The sequence below is a fragment of the Octopus sinensis genome, linkage group LG6, assembly GCF_006345805.1.
Source record: "Octopus sinensis linkage group LG6, ASM634580v1, whole genome shotgun sequence".
In the NCBI taxonomy this organism is placed as follows: Eukaryota; Metazoa; Mollusca; class Cephalopoda; order Octopoda; family Octopodidae; genus Octopus; species Octopus sinensis.
The window spans coordinates 119845671-119861970 of record NC_043002.1 but is presented as its reverse complement, the minus strand read 5'-3'; the positions used below and the strand labels follow the sequence as shown (position 1 = coordinate 119861970).

Below are 16300 nucleotides of genomic sequence, written 5' to 3'. Positions count from 1 at the left end.
ATAATTGTAAATCGTAACCCTCCCCCTTTCGGAGAAGGGGCTTTGGTTATTGTTTTAAAATTGAATTGTATCCCTGTTTGGGGAAATTGACAATATTTTCACCGTCTTTACGGAAGCATTTTTGTTAAAATGCCTTCAATAGAAGAAAGTCCAAAAATGAATTTCGCTGCAACCGTACACTTCTATACAAGAGGGATGACAAGATCCCATTGATCGAAATTGCAAGAAACGGGCCTACAATTCCAGTCTGTTATATATTTTGAGTATTGTTATCACTAGCGATATCAAGATATAACTTTCTATTTTGTATTTTATGTGTAGATGTATATATATATATATATATATATAGATGTACATATAATATGTACACATATGTACATGCATAATATATCTACCCATATACACACACGTACACACACACACACACACACACACACACACACACACACACACACACACATAGGAGCAGGTGTGGCTGTGTGGTAACAAACTACGTTCGAAGATACTGTACTTGATATGGGCGGTAGTGCCTTGCCGGTCTTTCGCCTACCTTCAACAAACCGGGAAGGCACAAACACTCTGCCTTCACATATGCTGCGTGAGACATGTTTTAATGTTGACGAGCTTGCCGAGTACATAGCCGACAATGAGCCAAAGCTCCTTCCAGAACAGAAGTTCGCTTACAACTCCGTTGTTAATTCAGTCCGGGTCAAAGCTGTGGGGATATTTTTCCTGGACGCTCCTGGGGGCACTGGGAAAACTTTTCTCAACAAATTAATATTGGCTAAGATTAGGCGAACACAAGGCATTACCCTAGCTGTGTCATCATCTGGAATTGCGGCTACTTTGTTGCCAGGCGGCAGGACAGCTCACTCCACTTTCAAGCTTCCGCTTGACTTAGCGAAGACAACGGTGAGGCGGGTGCGGAGGGAAGGAGGGAAGGAGAAAGGGTTGAAAAGATGGAGAGCATGGTTAGTGTCGTAGATACGGGAGAGGAGGGAAAGCCATTAAGAAGCAAGGGCATAGTCGAGGTATTTCGGGATCAGTTCCGTGGGGCAGTTACAGGTGGAGACGATGGGGCGCCCAGAGTTGTTGGGTTTGTAGATTTTAGGAAGGATGTAAATGGTGGGGGTATGTGGAGTGTGGCCAATGAGGTTGGAGGCGGTGGGAAAGAGACGGGAGGAGGAGATGAGGTCATGGATAGTAGAGGACACAGTCTATTGGTAGCTAGGCTTGGAATTGGGGAGCAGAGGAAAATAGGAGGTGTCTTAACATTGGCGGAGAGCTTCAGCCATGTAGAGTTCTGCGCCCCACACCACCACGGCTCCACCCTTGTCGGCCGGTTTTATGATAATGTCTTTGCGACGTCGGAGACATCATCGAAGGGCAGACAGTTCGGCCGGGGAGATGTGCAGATGTCGGAGACACCTGCGAAAGTTAAACCGGTCCACAACATGTTGGCAGTTGTCTGCAAAATGATCGACTGTTTGATACTGGCCAGGAGCCGGCGTCCTGTGGGATGATCTATGGCCAAGGTCATTGAAGCAATTCTCTTCGTTAGATGCAGGTTGAGTGTTGTGGAATAGTGCATATAGCCTGATACGGCACACAAAGCTATGAATATCAGCACGGGTCTGAAATTCGTTGCTGGATGGAGGGGGATAAAGCGCAGACCCCCACTGCGAAGAGAGCGCTCCGCCTCAGAGAGGGGAAGATCAGGAGGAATGGTAACAACAGACTGAAGTGGGTAAGGGCGGTGGGGGTAGTGGATATATGTATATGAGTGGGAGGCTGGAAGGAGAGAGAGATAGAGAGAGGAGAGGTAAGTGTGTGGGGGAGGTGGTTGATGTCACAGTCAAGTCGCAGTCAATTATTAGTGACAGAAGCAGTATTAATTGCAAAGGCTAATAAGCATTCATCCCCATTTAAAAACGAATAACAAGCATAGGCGCAGGAGTGGCTGTGTGGTAAGTAGCTTGCTAACCAACCACATGGTTCCGGGTTCAGTCCCACTGCGTGGGATGTTGGGCAAGTGTCTTCTGCTATAGCCCCGGGCCGACCAAAGCCTTGTGAGTGGATTTGATAGACGGAAACTGAAAGAAGCCTGTCGTATATATGTATATATATATAAGTGTGTGTGTATATGTTTGTGTGTCTCTGTTTGTCCCCTGAGCATTGCTTGACAATCGATGCTGGTGTCTTTACGTCCCCGTCACTTAGCGGTTCGGCAAAAGAGACCGATAGAATAAGTACTGGGCTTACAAAGAATAAGTCCCGGGGTCGATTTGCTCGACTAAAGGCGGCGCTCCAGCATGGCCGCAGTCAAATGACTGAAACAAGTAAAAGAGTAAAAGAGTAAAAGAGTAAAGAGATACAAACTCACAGAACCAAGCGGTTCTGCATATTGAAACATTATTATTCATTAGAAAGTGTATTTGCACTTATAAAAATGCTCTCTAGGTAATTAGTCACCGGATAAATGTCTAAACTTAATCCTATCTCTGATTAACAAAAACTTTAGAATTTATTAATTTCCGAATAACAATTGCTGTTCCCCTTCCCTTTCTTGTTATCGATCTTGTTACTATTATCCAGCTTTTGTAACCTTCGACCAGAACAAAACTTCACCTATGACATCGGATTTCTTATTAAATAGTATATTTGTAATCATATTACTTCGCAATGTATTTCAATACGCTTATTCAAGTTTTTCAAAATAATTAAATATAAAAATGTACAGATAAATCTATACGAAATTAAATTGTGTTCGCGGAACTTAATGAACAACTGCATTTTATGGATTTTGTCTTCAGATTATTATGTATGGATGACGTATTTAAATATGCATATATATGAGTACATACGTGTGTGTATGTGTGTGTATGTATGAATAGGTATATATGCATGTATGCGATTCAACAAGTTCTTTCTATATGATTATATGCATATACGTATATACGTATATATATATATATATATATAAGTTCAGCAAAATTTAGATTCAGATGAATATGGTACTTAAGTTAAAGGCACCAGAATTTTTGTATGGTATTATCCATATAAATCAAATGGGGTGATTATAATCAAAATAAGCAACAACTATATCCAAGGTAGAGTAGTACAATTGTAATGGCAACATATAACCCAGTACAACCTCTTCCACCGACATCCATACAACCTCTGTTTGGCAAGGTTTAGTTTACTCACTGGAGAACGGTAAGTAAATTCCTGACATAGTGTGGAGGAACACAATGCCCATCCAATAACTGGAAGTGAGAGGGCCCTTGTCTTTGTATAAATATTCGTCTAGGAGAACGAAAACTCTGATGTAACAGCTGTGACTTTGTGCATCGACTGATTTAAAGTAATTCTTTTGGAACGAATGTATACGTTGTTTAGAATGTTGGATTGGCAATACACAAGGCTCGCTTGAATTGTTTCAATTTTAACATCTCTATTATATGTTGTATGCTATCGCTGGCCGTAGCCAAAATAAAACCAGCTACAAAATGAAGCAATCCATGATGGAATGAATGCAGCTACCAGCGTGGATGATAAGATCTCTGAACACCTGGTACAAGCAGCAGCTGTACAAAAGAGTCAGTCCCTAGCAGGGCTGAAAAACCTTTTCTGTGCTACATTAAGCAGACAATCAAACAATGGCATTGCTCGAAATTCCTACCACCATGCTTGTATGGGTGTATGGATATATGTAGGTATGCATGGATGGCTGGATGGATGGCAGAATGGATGGATGGATGGATGGATGGATGGATGATGGATGGATGGATGGATGGATGGATGGATGGATGGATGGATGGATGGATGAACGGAGGCACGGATAAGTATGTCATTGTCACTCGCCATGCCAACTTACGTATATTTTCTTATTTGTGTATTCTTTTTAAAAAAAAATATTTATTCATTTGTTATTTATATGACTGAAAATGACTGGCATTTCGTCGCTTACCACGACGAAGGTTTCGGTAGATCCGATCAACGGAACAGCCTGCTCGTGAAATTAACGTACAAATGGCTGAGCACTCCACAGACACGTGTACCCTTATCTTAGTTCTCGGGGAGATTCAGCATGACACAGTGAGACAAAGCTGGCTCTTTGAAATACAGGTACAATTCATTTTTGCCAGCAAAGTGGAATGGAACAACATGAAATAAAGTGTCTTGCTCAAGGACAGAACGTGCCGCCTGGAATCGAACTCGCAATTTTACGGTCGGGAGTTTATACCCCTACCCACTAAGCCGTTCGCCTTCAGATTTGTTGTCTATACACCTTGTATTTAGGCAACCGTATCATCTTTTCCTTTTTCCTTATCCTTTTGACCTTCTCATTCATGTATATATATATATATATATATATATATATATTATATATATATATATAAATAATGAGGGAGAAAAAATAAATTTTTATTTTAATATCAATTTAAAACCAGTAGTCTAGCATACAAAAGATCTGAGAAGTCAGAGAAAATTCTGATATATGTGTATATTGGCAGGGCAAAACTGCTAGGTAGTCGGCCGTATGCTAGAAATAGATCATCAACGATCAAACTACAAAGGAAATTCTCTAATATATATATATGTATATAACATCATCTTATTTTATTCCATGTTTACTTTACACTCTTCTTAGTACATTTATTTTATACCCATTTTATCTCCTTAACCTTAATCGTTTCTCCTTTTATCGTCAGGTTCATCTCAATATATATTTTCCCAATAATCTGCTCTTATGTTTGACACCTTGCTTAAACCTTTTTTTTATATTTGATTTGTTGCCCATTAATTAATTTATTTTTAATTAATTATGTTCTTATCCTTTCTTCATACTTTTATCTAATGTTCGTTGGGGCATGATTCATGTACATTTAATGAGAGGAAAAATTCGAGAAGGCTATATTTCATTATGTCATCTGAACATGTGGTTAATGATCGAGTTAATTATTACTTATTTATGATTAGGACGGAAACATTCGGGTTTAAACATATCTCTGAAATATCCACTATCTGTTTTTCGTTTGTCCTTGTAGAATACACACACACAAACACACACACACACACACACACATACATATTTATATATATATATAAATATAATTATTTGTACATTCCGATGATTATCTCCAGGTAGCTAATGAGTTAATTAGCTAATTATCAATTCTGCGCAAATAAATAAACTCTAGTAAATACACTCAGTACTCTTTTTTCATGCTTACGTTTCCATACCTAAACCTAAACATACGTATATATGTGCGTAGGCACACAGATACATACATGCTAACATACACACACATATCTATACACACAAATAGATATTCATAATGTTTGTATGTATATATGTATATATATATATATATATATATATATATATATATATATATATGTGTGTGTGTATACATATGTATGTTTGCTTGTGTTTACGTGTGTGTGTGTGTATACACACACATATACATTACTTCCGAACACACACACACACACTCACACACACACACACACACACATATATATATATATACATACATTGCTATGGAACAGTAAAAATGAATGTTTAACTCCGCATTGGTTGATAAATCATCTTTATTTGTAGGGTAAAAAGTCTACCAATGCTTTCATTTCAATCAATCTTTACCATTGTTCCAGCGTAACACATTGGAATGGTGGAACTCGTCACCATTATGACTGGAAATATATACAAGGTACAGATCTTATGAATTAGGTATGATATTCTAACCTTGATCTAAAATAGATATATGAAACTCTCGTCCGTACATATGAGTGACATAAGGAGTGCATCGACTAATTTAGCTTTCATCTAAATTCGATACAGTTAGATACTTTATAACTTACGATCCTCCTGAAATGTAGTCGCTAAATCGACGCCCTTGTGAGACATAGTTTCTACTCTTTCCATTAAGAGTTTATCTCACAGAGTTCATTATGGTAGAACGTACTACAGGATTTGCGTATAAAATGAAAACTCTCTCACGAAGACATTGATTTTCGTATGCTTTCTGGGAAGGAAAACTAAATTTGAAGTGTGAGAGGGGTTTAAATGAACCAACAAATTAATATTTCCGTAGAAAACTCTACATAGATTACATAGATTACATAGAGAATTATAAAATTATCAATGGATCATTCTATAACATTCTTATTTTCTCTTGAAGCAATTGGTATTGCACAGAATGAGATATCCAGAAGAGGATTTTTTAATGGTAAAATTGATTAGCGTAAGATTGAAACAACACCCCAATGTCAGTTTGCCGTTATGGCTTCTATAAAGCTACATATACATGTGTATATTTGCATTATATAAGCGCTTTAGATTTTATTACAATTCTATTAAGTTCGTGCATCATTATTGCGACTTTTCCAACAAATTTTATTCAACAAAAACAATAACAATATTTAACAAAAACATCTTTAAATGACGGTCTGACCGTCTGCCAAGCAAATGGGAAGCAGTAATTGAAGTAAATGGTGAATATACTCCGGAATAATCATTTATAGATGTTTTTGTTACATGATGTTTTTTTAATTAAAATTTGTTGAAAAAAAAGCCGCAATAATTATGCACCAACCCAATAACATTCCTTGTTTGCTAAAGAACTAATATCAATATCTAAGTTTCGATTGAGAATAAAATTCTGCAAAAATTTAGAAAACTTGGACAAAATGCAAGTTTATTATAACCTTATTTTTTCTTTTGTTTTAGAAATTCTATTTTTTCGAAGTTAATTGTTTTTATTTTTCCTGTGTTTTTTTTACATTAAAAAGAGAGTGCGGTGGAAATAATAAATGAAATTCTTTTTATAAGAGAAAATAAATTTATAAGAATATTGGAAAACGAGTGTGTGTGTGTATTTTAAAGTAGTACACTGAGAAATAGACAAAAATGATCTGTCTGCACTCGGGAAAAATTAAGGAAGTCTGCCTGAATAAACTGTACTTCGTTAATGAACACAATATTGCATTGAAACGCAGATCGATACAAAATAATAGACAAATTAATTAATTCTGTGAGATAGCTTTGCATTAGGATATCGGTCTAGCTAGGAGAGCAAAGATGAGTTCACATCATTAGCTGATAAATTTTCTTGCTAATTAATGTCATATTTTTCTCTTTCTCTCTAGAAAATAAATAAGAACAAGAAGAAAAACAGTAACAATAGCCAGTTTCGCTGCAAACCAGGAAATATATTCTATAGAGGATAGAGACTGGTTTATTTCATTAAATAGTAAACATTCATAGTCATTGGTGACCTCTTATTTCTATCTTAAAGGGTCGCTATTTTGTCATCGTAGTTCTGGATTCTATTGTAGTCTATCCATTAAAACATCCACTTAATCGTAGAGTATAATGCCTACTGTGTCCTATGTAGGATAGTCTATATTGCAAAATCCATGAAATGTCACACGAATGAGAACTAGGTTTTTTACACCTCCAGGAAACGATTGGATTCTATGTTCTAATGCTCATCATATGCGTAAACATTTGTATGGCTTAACAAGATATCTATTATCAAATTAAATGCCTTACAAGAAATTATAAAGGAGATGTTCGGTGTGAACGTTTGTCATGCATATTTTTACCTGTTCAATAACTGGCTTAATCTCTGACTGATACTTTTATTAACACCGATATTTCTTCCAGAAAGATCCCATCCAATTATGCACCTACACGTACAACTTATATTAGGGTTGTCAGAGAGTGGTTTGCATTTTAAAGGAAATAGTTTGAAGTTATTTTTCTAATAAATTACCAGTTTATAGGTCAGTGTGATAGTTGACCATGTTCCGCTGTTGTTTTACTTTTGAATTTTTAACGAATACTTTAATTTGCTTCATTACATATACCAAATAAATGACAAGGACTTTATTCAACACCATCAATAATACCGAGAATGGTTTTAAGAGAATGGTGAAAAGAAAATACTAAGTAGAGTAATAAAAGCAACAACTGTGATAATAGAAACTATAAAAACGACATTTTTGTTCTTGTTTAACCTCAGGTTAGTGTTAAACAATAGAATTTATAAGAATATCGTCTATCACAAAAAGGCATTGAAGCCGCGACAATCCCAATGACATTCTTTTTCTAGACTGTGCATTTAGGATCAGATTATAGAATTTATCCCTATACCTGTACTTTTCGGTTGTCAGGGAGCGATTGGAGAGTTATTCGGCAACTACTTTTAGCTTATGTTCGAAAGTTGTTTTTTTTATTTTCGTATAGTGATAGTCAAAACAATTAAACAAAGTTCAATATGAAAAACAATGATATCTATATCTATAAAATTCAAAATGTCTGTGCGTGCGTATGTGTGTGCTTTTTATGCATTTCCACATATTTCATCCGATTTTGATGAATTTCTTTTTAGTAAATGGCAAATTTACCCAGGAAGGTCACTGCCGCATTAGCGATGCCTAGATATACACCCTTCTAGGAGAAAAATTGATGAAACTGAAGTAACCCTACACTTGTTGCAATAAAAAAGCAAAAGTTGCATGCAAGAAAAGTTTTTACAGGGACGTCCGATTTTTATAATTTTGATGTTAAAAGAACCGTCATGTTGCGACACTTCAGACAAATATTTTGGTACTTCCTTGAGGCCTCTGATTTCCAAGAAAATTGCGAAAAACTTTGAAAATATCGATTTTTCGCATTTTTGCTAAGTTACACGGTAGAAAACTTTTTACTCGAAAGTCGGATTTCCTTGGTTTTTACGGCTAAAAACAACACCATGTAACGGCGGTTCTATCAAGTATCTGTTATATGTCCAAAGGCATCCCTGTGCGACAAAAAACGCGAAAACTGTGAAGAAATCGATTTTTATACACTCTTTCCCCTTTAAATCTTCAAATACTTCTCACTGCTTCGGTGGATTGTGTCCAAACTTTACACACTATGTACTCATTCTAAGGATAACGTTAGGAGACCGATTTGCACAGAATTCATCCACGTATGACCAGAAATTGCGAAAAAATGAGTAGCAAATCGGTTTTTTGCCCTTTAATCCCTCATTTTTGAAAGAACATGAGGTCCCAGCTTTTCGGTGACAACTTTTCGGGTGACTTTTCCAAGCAACCTCTCCCTGTTGCAGCTGAAGAGATGGCTGTCTCACACGTAGACACACCTGTGGACACTGTGGACGATCAGCACATAAACTACCAAAACCTGAATTGGCTGTGCGAAAGAGCCATATTAGTTCCCAAAAATACATTTGTTGCGAAACTCAATAAAGACCTACTGCGAAGCCTTCCTGGAAACCTTTACACCTACAAGTCTGTGGACACTGTTGTGGACCAAGAAGAGGCTGTTAATTTTCCCAGAGAATTCTTCAATTCCTTTGACTCCTCCGGACTATCGCCTCATCAGCTTCACCTAAAAATTGGAGCTCCAATAATGCTGCTGAAGAACCTGGAGTCACCAGTTCTGTGCAACGGAACGCATTTAGTGTTAAAAAAATGTGCTGCCTCATGTTATTGAAGCAACAATTCTTATGGGTTGCGGCACCGGAGACGTCTTTGTACCCATGATACCTCTTACTCCATCAGATAGTCTGTGCCCCTGTCCCTTCCGTTGACTTCAATTCCCTCTTCAACTCTGCTTTATCATGTCCATCAACAAGTTCCAAGGCCAAACACCAACAGCAACAGGCCTACATTTAAACCAACCATGCTTCTCGCACGTCGGATGCTCAAGAGTCGGATGCAAAATCCTTTTTGTGTTCGCCCCGAAAGCCAAAACGAAAAACGTGAGGTTCTGTACGCTGTCCAACATGCTGCAGCTTCCTTGCCGAACCGGTTTATGGTGTGTGAGTACTATTGTTGCCATTCTTTCAAAATTATCTGTTTTTCTTAAGTAATTTTTTTTATTCCGGCCATTACAGATTCTCAATCTCCTTGTAGATGGCTTGTGTTTTGGCATCACTGCACCAATTGCTTTTCCTGTGAACGTAAAAGGACGTTTATACCTGTGAACGGTTAATAATCCTTTTTAGGACTATTGTGAGAACGATATCACGGCCTTTTTCAGAGCCACTTTACATTCAGTTGTTGCACCCCCTGCGATGCTCTTGTGGTTTCCCCAAGGCTTTTTTACCCTGTTGTTACTACTTTTTTTTATAGTCTATGGGAAAATCACTTCTTCCTCAAAGTCAGTGTTTGCAACTTAACGCAACAAATATTCAAAGAGATCTATAACGAAAAAAATGGTCGAACATATTAAGACCATTGCCATGTATTTAATACCCGAGTAACGCCGGGTATTCCTGCTAGTTATTAATAAATATCAGCGCTAAAATCCGAAATAATCGATGATAGATGTATATGTTAGGAACAGAAGTATTTTGATGAAGGCTTTCACCTGAAATGTACATTTCCTCTCGTTTCCATGTACTGACATAGACGAATATTTTTTACAGTGCAAAAATAGTAATAATAGAAAGATATGCAGTTTCAAGTACAAACAAATATACAATTGAAACATAAAACTATTGGGAACATTTCAAGGCATACGCTGTAATACACTATATATAAGTTTTGTTTTAAAGATAAAATGATATACGAGCAACCTATTATTTAACAGAATTTTTTTTCTTCTAAAACAGATGCAGGGCCACAAGTATCAACTGAGTCAGTCCACAGTAGAGGTACATTATCTTATCGAGCCTGCATGGATAAAAGGCAACGTTGACCTTTAACTTGATAGGAATTCAAAACAAGAAGTGTTGGAACGTATATAGAGGACTGGAGTAAGATTTTATGAAATTTTTGTCTATATTAATGAGTTCGAATCCCATTTCAGTAGAGAAGACCCATATATTATCATTATACGTAAATACGAGGATCGTGACGTAGCAGAAATTCAGATGGGAATGAGATTGTTTTTCACCTCCTGAATTTTGTTACGATAAAATAGTTATGAATTTGAGACAATGAACTATTCTATTTCGCCTAGAGATGCTGGTTCTGACGACTTTTCGAAACAAAGTTCCTTATGGCATGCGCACACTGTAGTATATTGGTAGAAAGAATGGATCTGTGAACCAAATGCTTTACATTTATTCGTTCCATCTCTCAATGTTTCGCATTCAAATCCTGCCAGACGACGTTGATTTTGCTTCCTTCGGAATCAGTAAAATTAATACCTGTAATATACATTGGCCAATTCAAACAACTATTTTCCTTCATTTTTATGTTTAGCTAAATTAAATTTATAACATCAAGAGTTACATGATTTAATTATTTGTTCTCCATCATCTAGAAGCTGTCCATCATACTCAGGATAGCTTCTACTTGGGAAAGAAGTATTTTGTTTTCTCCTTTCTGAATTATTGGCAATAAATTTCTTGCTTGCTAATAAAAAAACTGACTTCTTGATGTCAAATTTATACCTGCACAAATGTTGGGATTATAGTCCTGAGTGTTTAAAATCACATCCAAATATTCACAGTAAAGTAAACATTGGACCTTGATGAGAAACATTATCCCTTCAAATCTTCTTTGTATTGATCCAACATTTGCCACTGCTCGTTTGATTGATAGAAAGCGTCAGAAAAGTAGAAAATAAATTGACAAGAGAAAAACAACGCATATCAGGCAATATGTTACTCATGTCGTTTAGTTTTGTTTGATTTTGTTTTTCTAAATTCTATTTCTTTGTCAGTAGTATTGATAATTAAGTTCGACATTTATACATCCTGAGACGTACCAACAGCTGAAAAGAGCCAAACTTCACTTTGGATAGAAAGATGTGACAACAGTTTGGACAGGATAAAATAATATAGATTAATGCGAGGCCAATTTAGGATCGATAAAACTGTGCATTTCCTTTATTCCCTGTGTTAAATTGCTGCTCATATATTTATCTATTCTTTAAGAAAGAGTCACCGTAGGCAAGCAGATGTGAAGTGATTAAGAGAGGTCACAGTTAATGGAATGTTTCTGTTAAAGTGCTTTTGGTTGTGGGGCAAAGTCTGTGGTTTAAGTCGTCAAATTTCTGGCATTTTCTATTCCCATAAAGCAAATTCAAGACCAATAACCTACATATGTTTACTATATATCACGACTTGTAAAGAAATATAAAACAAATGTTGCACTACGTTGAGTGAAAACTATGAAAAGGGTTTGATTATTATTTAAGGATATTTCAATTACAACCTGATCGCCTTAATCCTCTCGTGACAAGCTGGAATGCTTCATTTCTCAGCTCCGGAAACATGTTTTGGAGAGTGTATTCAGTTCAGTAGTAAAGTAATTCTGATATTTTATTCTTAATTATTTTAAAACCCTGTCGCTAATACCTTTGAGGGAGGTATGTTTAGTACAATTTTGCATTTTTACTACCTCACTGCTCTCCTTTCACAGCAATGTAATAAATATAACTATGAAATTAGGTTCAATTGTTGCTGTTGTTAATCAAGAAGAGGAAAGCTTCTGTTCAGCCAAATTCTAAATTCAGTTCTAGAGTAATGCTATTTTCCTCATCTATGAGATTTCAGTATCAGTTTAATAGAGAAACGACAATTTATAGCAGCCATGTTGCCTCATTTGTGTCTTTGCCTTTAGGTTATTAACGATGCAATAGATATGAATGGCCAGAATATCACTGAATTGAAATCGAATCAGAGATCTTTCGATGAAAGGGGTTCTAACCTTTTGATTCGCCTTTATTTGTCAAGTAAAAAAAAAAATGAATTTATAGAGAATGCAAAGACTATTATAGAGAAATATAAGAAAATTAAGATTAATATAAGGAAAACAAATTAGTTTGAACGTACGAGTGAAACTCCTACGTGCTGGATTTATACTCCGGTACGTTTACTCAGTCAAACAACTAATGATAAAGAGCTGACGTCATGCTCATAATGCATTCCAGTGCGGATGATTGACATGATTTTAATTTCACCTGTTGTTCATTATTTATCCAGGAGTGAATATATTTTGTTTATGAATACGGAATAATAAAACCGTCCAGCTATCTTTTATTATAACATCGAGCTCATTATTTCCCTATTTAATCGTCGTATCGCAAAACTTTTACAACGCTTCCGAAATTTTTTTAAATAGTAGTGTTAAGAAACGTATCTCTACACTTCAGTGAGTTTTCCGTGCACTAAACTGGCTTAAAATGCGTTGTAAAACAAATAAGTGAATGTCTGAATGAGAGAGAATAATTGACGTTTTTTTCGTTCCCTTAATATTTCTTGACTACTCAGAAATATATCTTCGCGTGAAATGGTTTGCAGTATGCTGGCTTAAAGCAGCAGTATGTGTGTGTACATGCGTGCGTGTTTATACATACACACACACACACACACACGTGTGTGCGCGCGCGCGTGTGAGTGTGTGTGTGTGTGTGTGTGTGTGTGAGTGTGTGTGTGTGTGTGTGTGTGTGTGTGTATGTGTGTGTGTGTGTGTGTGTGTGTGTGTGTGCAAGTATGAATGTGCGTGCATGTATGATAGCAGTACGTTCATACAATAAGATATCTGAATTTATTAGTTCACAATCCGCTTTCTAATTAAATGTTTCAATCCCTGAGTGCGTCGTCTTGAGTGTAATTTCAAAGCTATATTGTGCAGACGGCGATATTCTTGTATTCGAAGGCGGAGGCGAGCTGGCAGAAACGTTAGCACGCCGGGCGAAATGTTTAGCGGTATTTCGTCTATCTTTACGTTCTGAGTTCAAGTTCCGTCGAGGTCGACTTTGCCTTTCATCTTTTCGGGATCGCTAATTTAAGTACCAGTTGCGTACTGGGGTCGATCTAATCGACTGGCCCCCTCCCCCAAAATTTCGGGCCTTGTGCCTAGAGTAGAAAATGATAATCTTGTATTTTTTGTATTAATCCAATGATCCAACTCGATTTAGTTCGCCTCAGAAAAAGAGTGACAAGCGGAATGCAGATATTGAACATAGTCAAATGACCTTAAAATTATCGGAAAGGTATAATCGCTTTTATTGACACTGTACATTACTGGTATCTTTTTTATCAATCCAAGTATAAAAGGAGAATTGGCTTCTTCAGATTTCGACATCAGACAAAAATGGTTCGGAAGACATATTGCCCGACATACCAACGATTCTGCAAACGGAGAAGAGCAACATGATAAGAGATGTTCAGTGCACCGCATTATCTTCAGTTTGAATTTTTCATCGAAGTGATTAGCACCAAATCCTTTATAATCAAGGGGCTGCAGTAATTTGAGATCTGAAAACGTCAATACTGAAGAGGCGCATGAGAAAGGATGGGTGAGTGAATCATATGAATGTAGGGGAGGTCCCATAGGTTCCAAAAAATTCGAAAAACGTCAGGTATCTTGTATCAGCAGAAAAAACATAGTACGGTCATACAATAGGCTTATGATAGTTTGGGCTCGTTGTAAACAATGTGAAAATCGAGGAATCCCCGTCAAGTTTCATTGAGGTGAATTGTATTCCTATTTGTTTAAAGTTCAGGTGTATGTTGGGTGTTGATCAATGTAAAATACTGCGCGTCACTGAAAGAATAGAATACATTGTCTATTGCGTAGTTGTCTGCTTGTGAGTGACATCTAGTAGACTGTTGCTAATGAGCAGAAAGGGTTTCTGGGCCATATAAGATATGGATGAGTTAAAAGACAACAGTGAAATATTTTTGAAATTCCAGAGAGCAATATTGATCGATGTTGTAAAGGGAAAATGTTTTAGATTCATTAAACCATTCTGCAGAATTAGTATATGCTTATCAGATTAGTTTATCAGTTTTCATATTATTAATGAATATCATCGAAGAGTAATTACACATTGACTTTTTAACTAAAGCAACGAACTGGCAAACCCACTAGAGCGTTGCATGGAATACCTTGCGGTATTTGTCCCGGATTTCCACGAGCCGAGTTTAAATTTCGACGGGGTCAACCTTGCATTTCATCTGCTCAGATTTAATAGTAAAATAAACATTTCCTTATTCCTTTCAAATCTAACTATTCAACACAGCAAAGGAATAATGAAAAGCTAATTATAGTATATGTGATACCACAATTAATATTACTGACATGATTAAAAATTTCCGGAGACGACCACCAAATTTCTGAGAATTGGTGGTTCCAGATAATCTTTACTGAACTATTGTGCTATTTGTATTTTTCGTTGAACTATGTTTCAACTATTTTAGTTTCAAATATAACACGAGAGTAATGAAGACCTATATGACAGGTATAAAATAAAAGATGGATTTTTAATCAATAGTTTGGTATCAAGCCATTAGTAAAATCAATAGGCGTGTTTCGGAAAGAAAATAAGTTTCCAAGATTTTCTTTTTCGACTTACATATACCGCTTACATTAAAATGGTTTTAAATAAGAGCGGAAAATCCAATAGAAGGTCAAGAAATATCAGAATATTCCATCTAGTTGTGTTCCTTGCAGTCATTAAAAGAACTTTCAACAGAGCACATTCTCTTCCTTGTTTCTCTCCATTTCTTTGTTTTTCTGAATCCATTACATTTTTCTCCGTTACACAACGGATAAATATCCATTTAAATACTTGACCTCTGAAGACCTTTGCTGCCTCTACACCAGGGGAATCACGGAGGTTCAGTAACCCGTTACTTCGTTGATTAAGAATAGCCTGGTTTTTTTTTCTTTTAAGATATCAACTATAAATTTAGCTTTTAGTTGATCCCGTTTCCGTTAGTATAAAATACCATTGATAAGAGTAAATTCAATATGATTAAACTATAGTTCGAAATGTAAGATTAGTCGTAAACTTACTATCTATAACATTACTGTATGAGTCGTAGATTCTACCTCGTTTACTGTAAAACTTGTTTCTTACTTTTATGCATTTTCTATCATTTGTTACATTTTCTATACAACTTAAGGAAGTTGTTTGATTTAAGTTCTTTGAATCTGATAACTTTGAAAATGTATGCTCAGAACTTCAACAACGTTAAACTTACATTTTCTATTAACTAAATATACGAGTTAAGTTAAATTTACCTCGACATGCGAACACAAGGAGCTAAGCAGACAAACTCCTTGTGTTCGCATGTCGAGTTAAGATACATTTACCTCGACATGCGAACACACACTTATCCACATTCTACCACACAACTACTATACCAGCCTAAAAACACTATCACTAGACTCAGACAAAGTAAAATACGTATAGTTTGAATAACTTCATTAAACTGGAGAGTTGCGGCGGGATGCGTACCACTTATGACAAACACAGGCGAATAGCAACCGTTGCGTTCTGATGAAGTCTACTTCACTCGCCTTCAGAGTGACCGTC

General features: G+C 36.4%; 1 protein-coding gene across 1 annotated transcript; it reads left to right on the top strand.

Moving 5' to 3' along the window:
• Positions 1-9058: 9058 nt before the first annotated feature.
• On the top strand, positions 9059-9511 carry LOC115213345. The gene has a single exon (XM_029782280.1). The coding sequence runs from the start codon at positions 9059-9061 to the stop codon at positions 9509-9511; it is 453 nt and encodes a 150-aa protein (XP_029638140.1).
• The last annotated feature ends 6789 nt before the right edge of the window (positions 9512-16300 follow it).

What these genes read in the sequence shown, in the direction of transcription:
- LOC115213345 (XM_029782280.1), top strand. Translation starts at nt 9,059, where the DNA reads ATGAGGTCCCAGCTTTTCGGTGACAACTTTTCGGGTGACTTTTCCAAG.